The sequence below is a fragment of the Eubalaena glacialis genome, chromosome 19 (genome assembly GCF_028564815.1).
Source record: "Eubalaena glacialis isolate mEubGla1 chromosome 19, mEubGla1.1.hap2.+ XY, whole genome shotgun sequence".
NCBI lineage: Eukaryota > Metazoa > Chordata > Mammalia > Artiodactyla > Balaenidae > Eubalaena > Eubalaena glacialis.
Genome location: NC_083734.1, coordinates 41202569 through 41220293, shown reverse-complemented (window position 1 = coordinate 41220293; position 17725 = coordinate 41202569). Strand labels below are relative to the sequence as shown.

At 38.0% G+C, this 17725-nt stretch overlaps 1 protein-coding gene and 1 non-coding gene across 2 annotated transcripts; both read left to right on the top strand.

The window, feature by feature from the left end:
• The first annotated feature begins 1531 nt into the window (after window positions 1-1531).
• On the top strand, window positions 1532-16142 carry MEIOC (meiosis specific with coiled-coil domain). Its single transcript, XM_061175289.1, has 8 exons — window positions 1532-1597; window positions 2165-2299; window positions 5323-5480; window positions 7497-7601; window positions 10079-11948; window positions 12439-12573; window positions 15297-15477; window positions 15913-16142. The coding sequence occupies exons 1-8, from the start codon at window positions 1532-1534 to the stop codon at window positions 16140-16142; spliced, it is 2880 nt and encodes a 959-aa protein (XP_061031272.1).
• LOC133081005 (small nucleolar RNA SNORA11) lies at window positions 7814-7943 on the top strand. Its single transcript, XR_009698682.1, has one exon. It is a non-coding gene; the product is annotated as a small nucleolar RNA SNORA11 (small nucleolar RNA).
• Window positions 16143-17725: the final 1583 nt, after the last annotated feature.

Below are 17725 nucleotides of genomic sequence, written 5' to 3'. Positions count from 1 at the left end.
AATAAAGGTTCCCAGAGAGTGGAGGGAAGGGGAAATAGGAGTTATTTTTTTATTGGGTACAAAGTTTCTGTTTGGGATAACGAAAAATTTCTGGAAATGGATAGTGATGATGGTTGTACAACATTGTGAGTGTACTTAATGCCACTGAATTTTACACTCGAAGGTGGTTAAAATGCTAAATCCTATGTATATCTTATTACAATAAAAAAGATACATAAGAGGATTAACAGCTTTTCAAAATCATTCTGGGTGTTATGGGAGAGAAAGAAAAGACAGTACGCTATGAATGGCAGGGTGGAATATGCTCCACGTCAGCAACTTTAAGGGTGAGGTAGGGAAAGAAATGTAATTGGTACAGCCACGTCACCTAAACAGCTTTCTTAACTCAAAGCTGAGTAGAGAATCCGAAATAACTCTCAGAATAATATGGGCCAATAAAACGTGTCCCCCTATCCTATTTCCATTTGTGCCGGAGTTAAAAAGAACATCTTCCACTTAATTGAGCGCTTCTCAAATTTTAATTTTAAACATACGTGCCCTAAAGGTGGCTACTGTGTTTACTTTGATCGTCTTCAGTATTTCAACGCACACGAAATTGTTTAGCATTGTCTGGGGACAAAACCTTGAGATATCACATCCCCAAATGGGACCGCCGATGTGAACGGCCTGTCTGGTACGGGTCAGAGTAAACTTTGTTCAGGAGTTCCATTAGCACCAAGATGCCTTCACCCCCACCGAAGTGTGGGGCCTAGGACAGAGAAAAGCTCTCTTCCCCCTGGGAAGGGGCTCTCCCAACAACACCCAACTCCATAACTGCTTCCTCACGCTCCGTAAGCGGGCCCAAGTCTATCACTCTCCGGGCGGCTCCAAAGGATTCTGGGAGTTAGGGGCGGGACCGGGGGCAAAAATGAAATGTTGGCCCAAGGTGAGCAGCCGATAGGTTCAGGATTATCGGCTGGTTGCTGAGCGATTTCTCAAATCTTCCGACCACCTCCATCACTTCTTCCACCGGGTAGGCCCGCGCTCCTTCTCCTCCTTCCACGCTCCGCCCCCTCGGCTGCCCTATTAGCCAATCATCGGGTGGGTGCTTGACGGGCCGGGCCAATCCCGAACACGTTTACTTTGAGCGGGAAAGTCTCAGAAGCTCCGGGAGAGCGAAGTCGCCTAACTGCCGGTTCTTGGCCTTGTCTCTGGGGGGGAGAGTGGTAACAGGCCCGGGAGGCGGCCGCCCATTGGCTGGGCAGCAGGCCAATGAGGGGTGCGAAGAGGGGGGCGGCCCTGCCATAGGGGGCGGGGCGACGCGGGCCGGTGCCGGGTCGCGTGCGGGTCACGAGCCCTGTGTAGGCAATGTAACGGCCTTTCCCCCGCCCCTCCCTCCGTGCTCCGGTCCACGCAACCACAGACCGGCTCCAGGCAGCGCTGGGGGCGGAGGCGGTGGCGGGGTGCGGGCTGAGGGAGCCGGGCCTCGACGCTCCCCCTCACCCCCGTACCCCAGGAGCTGTGCCTAGACCAGGAGGGGCTGGGGGGCACCATGGAGGTGAGCGGCGGAGACGCCCATCCGCCCTCTTACCCCTCAGGCCTGAGGGAGGGTCCTGAGGTAACCGGCGGGGACGGTCCGGGTCCGGGTGTTGGCCGGGCTTGGAGGACGGCGACGGTGAGGAGAGACTGAGGAGCGGGCGCATCCCTGGATGCGGGTCTCTTGAGGCGGCCGGGCCGGGCGGGAGAGGCCGGGTCACCAGCTAGGAGCCCCGACGTGGCGCCCGGGCCGCGCCGCGGGGGTGAGCGGGGGTCGCGGCGGTCGGTCGGGCCGGGGCCTGGGGGCGCGGTGCGGGCTGACAGGACGGGCGGCCGGGCTGGGACAGGAGGTGACGGCCCGCGACGCCCGGGCTGACGCCGCCGCCTCCACGTTGGGCCGCGGTGGCGCTGAGGCGGAGGCCGGCGGCGATGGCCCGTCGGGCGGGCGAGGGCCGCGCCTCAGGGTCGGGCTGGAAGGTGGAGAGGGAACCCGGGGGACGGAAGCTCGGGGCCCCAAATGAGTGTCCTGGGAACTGATTTCGGGTGGAGCTGGGCGCACAGCCGACGTGGAGCCGTCGTCCGGCCGTTTCGGTCCTGGCTCTAACCTGCGTGATGTCTCTCTCCCGTTTCCTATCGCCGTTTCGTGCAGCCGAAAGTCGCGTTACGTGGAGGTGCGAATCGCTGCAGGAACCTTGGTGCCGACTCCAGCAGTCGGCTAACAGATGTCTTCAACAGCGTGATGTTGACTGGCTCCTCTTCCTTCTATGATTGCTACAAATCGCAGGTCAGTTACTCGGCTCTGCCTTTGTTAGAGGATTTTTTCTCCATCAAATCCAGCACCACCCCCACCCCCACCCCCACCCCCCAGGCCATTCACATAGGTGTTTAAATTGCTCCATGTTTAGGACCAGACACCCGGTAACTATTTTTTTTTAATAAATTTATTTGTTTATTTATTTTTGGCTGCGTTGGGTCTTAGTTGCTGCGCGCGGGCTTTCTCTTGCGGCAGTGGGGTCTATTCTTCGTTGCGGTGGCTTCTCTCGTTGCCGAGCACGGGCTCTAGACCCGCAGGCTTCAGTAGTTGTGACACACAGGCTCAGTAGTTGTGGTGCACGGGCTTAGTTGCTCCGCGGCACGTGGGATCTTCCCGGACGAGGGCTTGAACCGGTGTGCCCTGCATTGGCAGGTGGTTTCTTAACCACTGCGCCACCGGGGAAGTCCCCGGTAACAGCATTTTAAATACAGAGTCTGCAGAATACACACTGGTTTCGAAAACAAGTTAAGGAATAAGATTTTTCGTTGATTCTTATTTTTGTCTTGTCCTCAGCATGACGTGATGCCAGAAATGTAAGAAAAATCTGTATTTACTAAGACCATAAAATATTTCTTCCTTCCGGCGTTTATTCCAAGTCGGTGCAAACATACGTTTTATAATTTAAATTTTTCTTTACTCTTTTATTCTCTGGCTCTAACAATGTCTTTGATGACATGCTGCCTTTTACCTCACGTAAAACATTTAGTTTTGTTGTTAATCCTGTTAAATTAGGCTTAGGTTAATGTAAGTCATTTTCATTTGAAATTATTTAACCAGGACATCACTGTTGATAGTGTTATACTTTGAATTATAACAATATCCTGAAATAAATAATTTGATTTAATTCACACTACAACCTTGTATAGTATTATACCCACTGTACAGATGGAGAAACTGAGGCTCAGAGAGTTTGACTTGTGCCCTAAGTGACAAAGCCCAAGTGGAACCCAGCTCTTTTTCACTGCCAAGACCAGCATTCCACTGCTCTCTGTAATGTTTACATGACTACTAAAATTTACTTAGATTTAATTTAAGTTGATTAAGCATAGCAAGGATAAAGTGATACATTTTGCAGTTATCTAGACTAATTAATGTGCTAACCCTAAGCATTTGCATATTTAATTTCCAGAAATATTTTGACTGAAAAGGATCCAGATATTTAAAGTATAATTGTTTGAATCCACCACATTACTTTAGTTTCTTGTTTTATCCTAGCATATTACATTTAAATCAATCTTTTAAAAGGACTTAATTTTTCTAATACTCAAATCTTATTTTAAAATATAAAATATACTTGAAATAATACTCCCAAAATACATTTAGTTTCAAATACTGTTTACTTCATTTAATATTATATAATCTGAAAATGCTTATTTTGTTTAAGCAACTCTTTCAAAAAATGAACAATTATTTATGTCACTTTGGATACTTCAAACCTAAAAGAGAGTTAAGGGGGTCTGTGATAAAAACTGCAGAACTAAAGGAATAAAATTATGAAAGGTTGTAACAATAAAATCCTTTATAAAAGTTACTGCTAATGAACAGAAATTTTGGAAAGGCAGTTTTTAGTGGCACTCTTAGCAAAATCCCTTCTGTGCCTCAGTTTTTCCAGCTTCAGAACAGTCAACAAAATACAAGCTATAAACGAGAAAATTATAATGTGTAGGTTTCAAATAGTAATCATAACTGGAATTTAAACAAATGGCTGTAAAATATTTGAGATTCTTGAAGGTGTGTGATTAGAAGGTATTAATTTTCATATATTATTGGTATAAACTCAGTGAATGTTTAAAGTGTTGTTTTTCAATTATCATGTCTATGAAGAACAAAAATTTAGGAATGTTTTGATCTAAACATGTTTTATCTCTTTTTACATAAATTTCGATTAAGAGAATGAAAGCAATTAGAAAATATTTTTAACCAGGATTATATACCTTCTATATTTATAAGAAAATACTATTTCTACTGTGTTTATGCCTGGATATTTATAGTTATTACATCTCACGTTTTACTAGCTCCTTATTTGGAGAGTTAAAAATTGTGAATCTATACTTTCAGACTATTTTAAGTATTTAAAATTTGAGGGGCAGTATTTTCACTGTACCTCAATCCCTTTGGGAAGGAGGCAGGACTTTAAATAATTCATTAAAATCATAAAACTCAAACTTTTTATCTTATTTACTCAAAATTCATTATAGAAGTGTTAAGAAAAAAGAAAATGAGCTCGTTTTTTCTTCTAATTGTAATATCTTTAAAATTTCTTAAGATATAACATTTTATGTCTTGTCTCATTTTACACTTTTTCTTGGAAATAGAAACCAGGCTGAAAATTAAAGATATTGTTTTAAAAGGCCCTAGTGTAGGAGTAAGAAGGCCTTGAGATTGGGTTTTAGTTTTGTCACCTCTTAGCTCAGTAACTTGTAGCCTCCATTTCCTCATTTTTAAAATATAGAGAGTATCCATGTCATAAGGTTGACTGGATACAATAATGTTTGTGGAATTTCTTTGAAAATTCTATGTAAATGTACATTCACTTTTTTTTTCACAGATTGGGGGCAGTAAGACTGAGTTTTGTAAATGATTTATTAAAAATAATACTGCTATAGTCCACATAATGCTCATCTGTTCAAAAAATTAAAAGTGCAATAACTGTAGGTGTTTTATACCAGTGATAAGCAACAGGTACTGAACAGGGGCCAAAATTTTATTGGAATAACCACGCCCACTTGTTTACATACTGTCTATAGTTGCTTTGGTGCTAGGACAGCAGAGTTGAGGAGTTTCAACAGAGACCTTAACACAGCAAACCCTAAAATATTTATTATCTGGCCCTTTACAGAAAAAAATCGCCAACCCCTACTGTAAAGTAAGCTTAAGTGGCTAAGTCTAGATTTGTCTCCCAACTCCTCAAATTTCCTATTATTTGGCTAATATTCTGTAATAAATGCAGTTTTGATTGTGTCTGGTATACAAACATGTCTTTAAAATTTCAGAGTGAAGACAGTGTTGGCCTAAGGCAGACCTATGCTCCACTTTCTTCATCAACAGAATATGCAAGTTCTGTAGATTCTTCACTTTTCTATGCACCATGGTCTACGTATGGAGATGATATTAAACAGCCCTCTAATTCTCAGATCAATGTAAAGAACAGGTAAATTAATAAATTAGATTTCTCAGGCTAAATGAAGTGTTTTTAAGTTTGATTACATGGGAACCTAGTTGTATTAGCTCTTTGTTCCCTATATCAGCATTTTTATGTTATGGCATTATAATTTTGTTTATCAAACTTTTAGGAAATCTTATATGGGATAGTTACATGTGTATAATTTTTTATTACTTTTTTTTCATTCATTAGAGGCAACCCTGAGTAAATCTTAAGTTCCTCTTTCTAGAGATAACTTATATAAATGAGTTACAGTTTTTCAATCTATTTTTTTAATCCAATTCTAAATTTTCAGTAATTTTTCCTTCACAAGTATACAACAAACAGGATTTTATCAAACATAAGATACTTCCGTTATCTTTCTGTTCAATTCCAGTAATAATAAGGGCCTACTCTATGTCAGATTCTCTCCTACTGGGGATATTAGAATTAACATGGCAAAAATTATCCCTGCCTTTATAGATCTTACAGTAATGATGATGATGACGACGACAACTTGTCAGGCACTGCAAGTATAGTGAGGTTTAAAAGAAGTAGTATAGAATATTATGGGAGCTTACTGCCAAGAGAAGCTTAAGGGAGTGACACTACCTTTATGTTAATTATAATAAGGGAGCAGTTAATAGAGGCCGATGCATCTTTAGTTTAACCAGGACATAATTATTTTTAAAATCTACTAATTAATTAAATAATTGTTAAAAAAATTTTTAAATTTGGTAAGTTCTCTAAAATAGTGATTTTATTAGAAGGACTGTATAACATATAATTCCACAAAAAACAAAAATATTTTTTAAGTTGATACATGTTCATTGAAAAACTTCACACTTTACAGAAATATATAAAGGCAAGCAGAAGTTTACCATAACCTTGCCTCTCCACCTCCCAGTAACAATTATTAACAGTATGGTATATATTACATAGAATATTTTTCTAGATATATAGTAACACATTATTAAACAAAAAAACTTTATATTGAATCTTTTTGAAATAACAAGATGTAGTGGAAAAAGCATTAGACTTGTAGGCAGACCATTTATTCAGCAGGTGTATAGTAAAGCATGGCAAATCATACGCCCTTGCAAAATTCAAGTTTCTTAATATCACACATGATCGTTTATTCAACAGCTTAACGATTACTAATATCTGCCCTTCCTATGTTATGAAGATCAATGAAATTTTGAATGTTATGCATATATAAGGTATTTTTATTTATTTCTAAAATGTCCTAACACTATGAAATGATAGACATAAAATATGAAAAAACAAGAAGTTACAATTTAAAACAACATATTCTAGGAACAAATTACCCAAAATCCATAAGCAGTAAAAAGGCACCAATTTTCCACCTCCTTGTGGCTTTTACATTTTGTATTATTTAGATAGTTTTAGTCACTAGGTAGGATTTCAGGTACATGGAGTACCAGTCACTTCTTCGGTAGAGATTTAGGGGTAGCCTCCAAATCTTTTACATTTAAGGGACAACTGCAATGTTGCTGTGATATCTAGGATGACCATATCACATTTCACTTTTTAATCCAACGTTTAGTATAAAGAGTCACAAAATAGAGCAACAGGTTCATATGGTTTTCAAATCACAAATGGAAAAATGAGCAAGTGTTGTTGATGTAATGATGTATACTAGGACTAGACATGATTTCAGGAGCAGCCATGGTACCAACCGTGTCTGCAACATCATGGATCAGAGATTTGTATCTTGGTCACCTAAAACGAATAGCATGTGTTTTGGAGAAATAAGAGGTAAGCATACATTGTGCACTAGACATAGGATTTGGAATGAAGGAGAAATACTTATGTAACATAAACACTATGCTAAAGTGGAAAATATTCTGAGTTCCTGTTCCCTTTTTATTTGAAATGATGGTATAGAGTCAATCCAAATATTTTATCAAAAAATAATGGCAGAATAAGTCTGGAAATGGAAATCAATATATTGTATTTCAATATGAGCAAAAGTATTTACATGTGATATTTGTTTTTCTTTAGGATTCAAACAGAAAGAAATGACTATGGTAGTGAAACAGACTTATATGGACTTGTGTCTAACATTTTGGAAGAGCAAGATAAATCACAGCCATATTTCACTGAGGGGTTAGTATATTATATAAGCTATACAGTGTGTAGTAAACTTTTAAATTCCCAAGTACTAGATTACCCTATTTATTAACTTATTTTTAGTTAATAGAGGATCATCTGACAGTAGACATCTTAATTCAGATACTTGTTTCGAGAAGCCTTGATTTTGCTGTCGTGCTTGCCATACAATTGAAAGTTTAATTTGCTATTAAGAACTTTCATTTGTTGGGGTGTGCTTAGAGCAGGGGGTCTGAAGAAATGGCTCGCCTGTTTACAACACACCCGACAGGAATCTGGGTTCATTGTGACAAGGGGCACAAAACTTGTGGCCTTCCTATGAACAAATACCCAACACGTATCCCCCTGCACCTCCATGTGGTTGCTGGGCAGGACCAGTGGGACAGGGCTCAGTACTGGAAGGAAAGCTACGGTATTTTTATTTAGTGGGGGAGTTTGCCACCTGGAGCCTGTCCAGTCCACGTGTGGGTGGGCCATGAGTGGTCTTATAGGCATAAAGGCTTTGAACCCCTCTCTTCAAGGAAAACAGAAAAATAGATTCCAACTATATGCCATTCTGGAAAAGGCAAAACAATGGAGACAATAAAAAGATCAATGGTTGTCAGGAGTTTGGGGGGAGAGGGGAGATGAATACATAGAGTACAGAAGTTTTTATGAGCGGTGAAAATACTTTGTATGACATTATAATGATTTTATGTCATCATACTTTTGTCCAAACCCATAGAACATGAAACACTATTCACTTCGTAAAGTGAACCCCCTAAGATGAACTAGGGACGTTGGTGATTATTATGTGTCAATGCAGTTCAGCCTTGGTTAAAAAAAAAGTCTTAAAAAGAATTAACACTCAGGGTAGACATTTTTGGCAAAACTTTTGTTTCACTTTTATATATGTATACACATTATATATGTGTGTGTTTGTTGGATTGTGATGTAAAATGTGCTTTTTAGATTAAAAAAGTTTGCAGGCTACTGTAGTTATACTGGCAAATAAAAGACAAATTAATCTAAAAAAAAAAAAGAACTTTCATTGGAAACTTGCATAATTATTCTTGCATAATTCAGAGCTATTTCCCTTGAGTTCATGAGCTAATATTTGGCTTAAAGAATATAAATTCCAAGGACTTTTATACTTATACCTCCAAAAATAAAACTATCATTACTGCTGTGCAGAAATATGTATGGATTTTATTCATACGGTAAAAATTTTTAAAGTATGCTTTACCGTTTTATTTGGGTGTGGAAGCCATGTTATGCGGCATGTGGGATCTTTAGTTGCAGCATGCGGGATCTTTGGTTGCGGCCTGTGAACTCTTAGTTGCGGCATGTGGGATCTAGTTCCCTGACCAGGGATCGAACCCGGGCCCTCTGCATTGGGAGCACGGAGTCTTAGCCGCTGGACCACCAGGGAAATCCCAGCACATCTTTTTTATTTTAAAAAAATTGAGATCAACAACACTTTTTTTTTTTTTTTTAACTTTTGGGTTTTATTTATTTATTCATTTATTTATTTATGGCTGTGTTGGGTCTTTGTTTCTGTGCAAGGGCTTTCTCTAGTTGCGGCAAGTGGGGGCCGCTCTTCATCGCGGTGCGCAGGCCTCTCATTATCGCGGCCTCTCTTGTTGTGGAGCACAGGCTCCAGACGCGCAGGCTCAGTAATTGTGGCTCACGGGCCTAGTTGCTCCGCGGCATGTGGGATCTTCCCAGACCAGGGCTCGAACCCGTGTCCCCTGCATTGTCAGGCAGATTCTCAGGGAAGCTCCTCAACAACACTTTTGTATTATATAATAACTTAATTAAAAGAAAAACTTATTTTGGTTTTTACTTACTATATATAAATAATTCATGTGGGGACTTCCCTGGTGGTCCAGTGGTAAAGAATCTGCCTTCCAATGCAGGGGACACAGGTTCGAGCCCTGGTCGGGGAACTAAGATCCCACATGCTGCAGGCAGCTGAGCTTATGCGCCTCAGTGAGAGAGCCCGCGTGCCGCAAACTACAGCGCCCACGCGCTCTGGAGCCCGTGCACGCCACAACTAGAGAGAGAGAACCCACCCCACAACTAGAGAGAAGCCCGCGGGCTGCAACAAAAAAGAGCCCCCATGCCTCAACAAAGATCCCACGTGCCGCAACTAAGACCTGACACAGATAAAAAAGAAAGAAAGAAAAATAAATTAAAAAACAAAACAATTCATGTAAGACCATGTAGTCACCAGCCTCAGGCCTTAGTATATGTCTCTTGGGAGAGTATAGTGAAGACATAAAGATTAAAATGCATATTTATGTAGCATATAGCACATTTCAAGTGATAGTTATTTGGATGTAATGGCAGCTTATAAGGCAGAGTTGGAAAGGATTAGAGAATGGTGAGGTGGGGCAATACAAATGTTTTTGAAAGCCTTTCCTACCTTCTCCACTAAGGAAATAAAGACTTTTAAAACCTAAATTGTAATTAAATATATTTACTTGTTCTAGGACCTGCTCCTCCAATTTAAAGTCAGTTTGGCCAGTGAACACAAGCAGATTTGCAGATCACCATGACCTCTTAACAGAAACCAAAAGGCCAATAGATACAGCCATCTCTCAGCAAGCTTTTTATACTGGTGAATCTGTGTCAGCAGTGGAAAAGCAGTACCTGCGTAATAGTAATCTGATACCACAACAAAAAATAGATGAACTTTATCATGGATTTACTGGTTTAGACCTTGAAGAACAATGGATGTACCCCTCACGAAGTGATCATTCTAACTGTTACAGTATTCAGACAAATGATACAGCTAAGATGACATTTCAAGAATATCTATCTATCAAAAAATGTTTTACACCATACACTGGTCTGTCTGACATCATGAAAGAATCAGGAGTTGATACTTATTCTTATGGAAGAGAGAAAATATGTGCTAAAGGTCTTGAAGCACCATTACAGCAGAAGAGGGCAGAGATGTTTCTTTCCCAATTTAATAGATACAATGAAAATGCAGATTATTGTAGATACCCAGAATATGCTCATCCTAATAAGGCTAAGCTGAATAAGTGTTCAAATTTTAGTGTCCAAGATAGTAAAAAATTAGCCAGTGGCACACCTGAAACACCAACTGTAGAAGCAGACACCTACACAAAGTTATTTCAGGTTAAACCAGCAAATCAGAAAAAAATGGAGGAGACAATACCTGACCAGCAGAATTTCACATTTCCAAAAACTATACCACATCTGACAGAAAAACAGTTTTCAAAGGAAGCATTTACTGCTGATTTTGGCTTAAAATCAGAATATGGACTAAAACCTCACACAGCTTGTCCAGCTAATAATGATTTTGCTAATGTCACAGAAAAGCAACAGTTTACTAAACCTGACCCCCCAAATTCTGAGTATTTTAGGTCAATGAATTTACTAGCAAACTCAGCAGCATCTTCAGGCAGTATCAACTTAAACAGACCAACTTGGATGAATGTCCAAACAAAAAATAACACTCGTATTCCTTATCGAAATCAAGGTAACTTGATGAAATTAAATACTCATTTAAGTGCAGCTTCAAAAGGTTTTAACCATTCTTCAGATTTCCCGCAACTATCATCTACAAATTTAACAGCAAATAGCAATTTATTTCAGAAGTATTGCCAAGAAAACCCTTCAGCATTTTCTAGTTGTGATTTTGGTTACAATGGTAAAGAAAGAATTCAATCTGTCAGTCACATGGAAGGACTGACAAAGACTGGAGAAGAAAATCTCTTTGAATCTGTTACTGATAAAAAAATAAAGCAGCCAAATGGATTTTGTGATAACTATTCAGCTCAGCAGTATGGGATCATTGAAAATGTAAACAAACATAATTTTCAAGCTACGCCCCAGAGTGGCCATTATGACCCTGAGGAAGGGCCAAAGCATTTAGATAGCTTATCTCAAAATACATATCAAGATCTGTTGGAGTCACAGGGTCATTTTAATAGCCACAGACAGGGAAGTGGAGACAACAATATTAATAGCCGTGTGAATCACACACAGGTGTCATGCTTTTCTAATAATTATATGATGGGAGATTTAAGGCATAATCAGAGTTTTCAACAACTTGGTTCAAATGGGTTTCCCCTAAGATCCACGCATCCGTTTGGCCATTCAGTTGTTCCACTGTTGGATTCCTATGATTTGTGTTCTTATGATGACTTAAGCCATTTATACCCGTATTTTAATGATATGATGTATGGTGATAATTCCTTTTCTGGTTTCGTGCCAACTTTTGGATTTCAAAGACCAATTAAAACCCGTAGTGGACCAGCCAGTGAACTTCATATTCGTCTAGAAGGGTGCTATGAACAATGGAGAGCATTAGAAAAGGAGAGAAAAAAGGTAACACAAAACTATCCATTTAGGTGTAACTTAGTATATCGCCTTTGCCTATCTTCATTTTATTTACCTTAGTGTAGTTTAAGAAAGAGTATTTGCCTTATTTTTAAGTTGAATTCTTCTATAATGTGTAGTATTAAGTTCATGACTATAGAGAATTAGGTAATTTAGAGACTAAAAATGCTTGGGGTTTAAAAAAATTTGTTATTTTAAAGTTTATTTTGCCTATTAGGTAGACTTTTTCCTTAATGGGTTAAAAGTTTATTTCTTTGAATTTTCTAAGTATTAAACTATTGGAGTGTTTAGGTATTTTATGCATTAAGTGTGACAGAAAAGTACTGTGGTACTGTGGTTTGTTGCCTTTTGATACCAAAACAATTTTTATCTAAAGGAGTAATTTTCAGTTTACTTCTTAGGCTTATGAGAAATATTATTCATGATTGAATCGTGTTTAGAAAATTTAGCATCTAAAAGTTATATAATTTTTTTACAGACTGAATTGGCCCTTACCAAAAATTATCCAGGGAAAAAGGTATCGAGTACTAATAATACTCCAATACCAAGGCTGACCTCCAACCCATCTAGAGTTGATCGCTTAATTGTGGATGAACTTCGAGAACAAGCCAGAGTAAGCTGTGAAAATATCCAATAGCAGATTTTTTAAACTGATAAAATTTTAAAATGCTTCAGCAAGTTAGAATTCTGAAGGATTTAAAAATCACGTTTATGTGTAACTCTCTGAAATGTATTCTTTTCCATGTTTGGACCTAGAACTATTAGTTATTTAGGAAAGGGAAAATAGCCCCACTCAGTCATTGAAATAGTAGGTTTAATAGTCTAAGTGGTTCCTCTTCAAGAAACCCAAATTAGCAATGGAACTAATCCTCAACAGAAAGAAATTTTTTTTTAAGCAAAAATCATTTTGCGTCTTATTTACAGGGAAAGTCCCATTTCTTAGTCACAAACATTTGTTTCCTAGCTTCATGAGCAAGCTGTGCTTGCATTCTACAAGATAGTAAATTAACAGGAAATTACCATATTTCATTTTCTTAACCCTGTACTCTTACTTATTTATTTTTCGCTGCGTTGGGTCTTCGTTGCTGTGCATGGGCTTTCTCCAGTTGTGGCCAGCGGGGGCTACTCTTTGTTGCAGTGCACGGTCTTCCCATTGCGGTGGCTTCTCTTGTTGTGGAGCGCAGGCTCTAGGAGCACGGGCTTCAGTAGTTGTGGCCCACGGACTCTAGAGTGCAGGCTCAGTAGTTGTGGCAGACAGGCTTAGCTGCTCCACGGCATGTGGGATCTTCCCAGACCAGGGCTGGAACCTGTGTCCCCTGAATTGGCAGGCGGATTCTTAACCACTGTGCCACCAGGGAAGCCCACAGAGTCTTATTTTATTGAACGTTAGTTTCTTGTACCATGCTGTCTTTAAAATACAGATATGAACTACTTCAATGGAAAAAGATTGATTTTACCTAGCTTTCAGCCTCATTCAGTTGTAATTTTTAATCAAATTTGTAAATTTGTACAATGGAATTTATCAGTGGTATAGTCAGATACTGACATGGGTTATAGCCAAACGTTATAAAAACTTAGGTCTTCTGTTTTTTTCTTAAAACTGTTGCAAGTTAAGATTCCTTTTTCTCAGTAATACATTTCTAGGCAATAAATCAAAGGATTGCTAACTGTGGATATTAAGAAATATACTTTTTCCAGCCTTACTTAGGCTTCACCCTAATTTAGAAGGTTATGTTTATAGCTGTTATAATAATTTTGTTTATCTATATTTAGCAACATTAGATCAGTAATACACAAAGGGCAAAAATATTTTTATGTGTACTACTTTCTAGTTTGCTGGTTTTGTGGAATTCTGAAAAAAATCTTTTAAAAGTTTATTAAAAATCACCTGTGTAAATTTCTTTCTTTACACTTAATCATTCAAAATGATTGTCTTATTTTAAAAATATATGATTTGTAGTTCACTGGAGTTTTTTCTATGGTATTTTCTTTTGTTGTCTTATTTTCCCCTCAAGAATCTGGCTGGTTGTACAGTTGGGAGGAAAGTATTTAATACCTGTACACTTGTGTTTTCTCCATGGGCTTAAACTGGGATAGTTTCCAAAGAAACTTGATAGGAGTGTGAGGTTAGAGGCATCATTCAGGTGCTTATTAATTGAGAGGTATTTTTCTACTCTCTCCAATCACTGAACACCAAGTTCTTAATGTGAATTTTAAATCATTTAGCTCCCAAAGGCAATTTTTTTTTAAATTATTTATTTATTTATTTATTTGTTTTTTTTTTTTAATTTTTGGCTGTGTTGGGTCTTTGTTTCTGTGCGAGGGCTTTCTCTAGTTGCGGCAAGCGGGGGCCACTCTTCATCGCGGTGCGCGGGCCTCTCACTATCGCAGCCTCTCTTGTTGCGGAGCACAGGCTCCAGACGCACAGGCTCAGTAGTTGTGGCTCACGGGCCTAGTTGCTCCGCAGCATGTGGGATCCTCCCAGACCAGGGCTCGAACCCGTGTCCCCTGCATTGGCAGGCAGACTCTCAACCACTGCACCACCAGGGAAGCCCTCCAAAGGCAATTTTTGTATTTATTTGATGTCCAAATCCTACTTACTCAAAAACTGCTCTTTCCTTACACCTTCCAAGTTTAGAATTTGAAACAAGTTAGGCATATACAACTATGAAACGTACTACCCTTACTGACGTACAGTGCTCTTCTTTAAGCTTAATTAACCAGAAGATTGAGACTTCCTAATTTTCCTTAGCAGTTTTGACAGTTATAGGATTTATTTTGTATTAGTTCAGCGTAAATTTAAATTGGTATTTTCTGGATTATGGATTCCTTAAAACTACCGCTAGCCAGTATTATTTCTGATTTCCAAAAGGAGAACTTTGGAGGCCCAGAAAGGAATTGCTGAGGTCAAGATTAATCAATCTAGGATTTCTCCTTTTTAGCTCAATTTTTTTCCCTTTTAATTACAGTAACTCCTAATAATGCTCTATTTGCAGGCTATTCTTTTATTTGCCAAAAAGAATGTCATATCTTATATTTGCACTTACTGTTAATAACATGGAAATATTTGAATGTTTGACTTTTTCATTGTTGCTTATTCCCAGTAACTGACTACCCTTAAACCTTTTAGAATTAACATACACAAATAGGTACAAAAGACTGACTTTCCATCTTTGTTTCCCCCAGCATGGTGTCAGGACATAGTAAGCATTCACTTATTTATTGATTGAATATTACTGCTCTCATCTCTATTCTGCTTCATTGAAGATTTGTTTTAAGTTAATGACAGGGCAATGTGGTTACATGCCGCATCAAAATTTAAAATGTTTCCCTCAGGTTGTGACTTTACTGGGCAAAATGGAACGGCTTCGAAGCTCTCCCCTTCATGCCAGTATCTCTACAGCTCTTGATAGACACTTGGAGTCCATTCACATTGTACAGTCACGTAGAAAGGACGAAATTGTTAATGCTTCAAATCGGCAAAGGCAAGGTGTTCCTAGATGCCAAGATGACAGAGGTACAAACATTAATGCATATTCTTTTGATAAGGCACTGAGATAATTTGAATGTTAATAAAATCAGACTCTGAAGTTAAAAGGTTGAATTTCTAACATTTATACTTATCTAAAGAATAAATTGTTAAATGGTGCCCACATAATTTACTCCAGAAGTACTTTGATCTATTTTGCTAATATTACCCATTTAATTATAATAACTCTATTAAAGTCTGTGTTCTACCTAAAGCATAGTCATGGTTATACAAGTCAGAAATAAATACAAGTATCAACACTTTTAAATATTAAGTCAGATACTTTGGTTAGCTCAGTCAATAGCCATCCTTCTGTTATAAAAATAATGTTTGATCATTTAGTAGCACAGCACGGGGTTTTATGAGTTAAGGGGTACTTAAATGGCATCTGATATGAACTGACCCCAAATATTTCTTTTACAGATGTTTTTGCCCTTGCTTCAGCAATTAAAGAGATGTGTGTGGCTACTCGGAAAGCACGCACTACCCTGTGGTGTGCACTGCAGATGACCTTGCCAAAACCAGCCGGTACAGCTGGCCAAACAGATGTGGAAAAGGCTTTACAAGATATAGTAAACTGTGAAGATAAAGTCCATGAAAGCCTAAATAGTAGCAATCCAATGAACCGGAGAGGTGAGGCAAACAAACATTAAGGAAATGCCAGCAGAAAGAAGAATAAAAAGCTGATAAGTAAATGTATCAAGACATGCTAAAAAATGTTAATGAACTTGTCAAACTTGAAAATTTCATTACATTAATTTTCTTTCAGATCTAAAGGTAATACCTTAATGAAGTCTAACTTCTATTTAAAAATCTTCTATTTGGAATGCATCAGATGTAGTTTAAAGTGAACTCAAAGGTAAAGTTGACTACTCTAGGGGTTCCTGGGTAGTCAAAGATAACAAGTTTAAGTAAATTAAATATTTCCTAACAGCTAAAATATTGCTGAAACCCATTCTGCAGTGCAGGTAAATGCAAATGTGAAATTCTTCTAGAAGATAAGTTTCATTTAGGTCTGCCTTAGTAAATATAATTACAAATAATGAATCTAAGTGACTGTAACCCAATTATGGCTACAGTCTAGTAACCAAGACATAGTTTTGATTGTGATATAAAAGTGTTTTCCTTATAAAACTGGATAATACCTAGGGAACAAAGGAAAACAAGGATGAACCCAATATTCATGTAAATTTTAATATTTAAAATACTACCATATTTATAAATTTGAAATCTTAGTACCCAAGTATATGGAAGAAAATGCATCTGATTCTCCTAAAGTAGGGATAAAAGTGCCAGTGTAAAAACCATGCAAGTTACTGAATATAAAACCTGTTCAAATCATTTGTGTATATTCTTTAAAATTTAATTATACTATCAATTATTAAATATTTCCAGTTTTAAAAGTATTTTAATTGAATCAAAAACAAAACATTTCCTTTATCTGGATCTTTTAAACTTGATGCACAGTAACTAAAATAATGATTATTGTTTTAATACCCTTAGTTTGCTGCCTTTTATGAGGGTATCACGAAGTTCTAAAATGTATTTTTTTAAGGTTAATCTTTAACTAGTTTAGTTTGCAGTTGGTTAGTGTATATTTTGTGTAGTTCTGTTCATTAGTTTGCTTCTGTATTTTTTTAAAAGCGTTCTTGAAAGCTTGGCTTTTTCTGTTTCTCATCACTTAATATCTTTGTATGGAACCCGAGTAATTTATTCATTAATATGAAATGTTGGTATTATGTGACTCAGAAGATCTTGGGTTTTAACATTTCTAGCATGAGTTAAACTATAATATAATGTACTGATGAAATTTAATTGAACTATCCTTGACTAGAAACACTAATGTTTTAAATGTTGGTGTTTTTCCTAGTTTTAGAAATCCTGGTATTAAAAAAAAAAAAAAGTGTAATCACACCACATAAATTTTCTTTAGATGATGTTCAGAAGAAACTGATTGAGAATGCAGGAGTAACTGTAGGGAGAAACACTTTGATCACTGAAATGCCTTAGAACTACCCAAATGAGTTACATTGAGGGTAGTCAAATAAAATAGATCATCTCACCACAGTCACTGCATAGAAAGTGGTTAAGTTTGATGTAAGACATGTTGGGTGTTACGAAAACAAATATTGAACTGAATTTAATCTCTCAGGAAAAATAAATAAATAAATAAATTACTTTGTTGAAAATATTTAGTTTCATTTTTTTACATGTTTGTATTAGTTTTTTTTTTAAT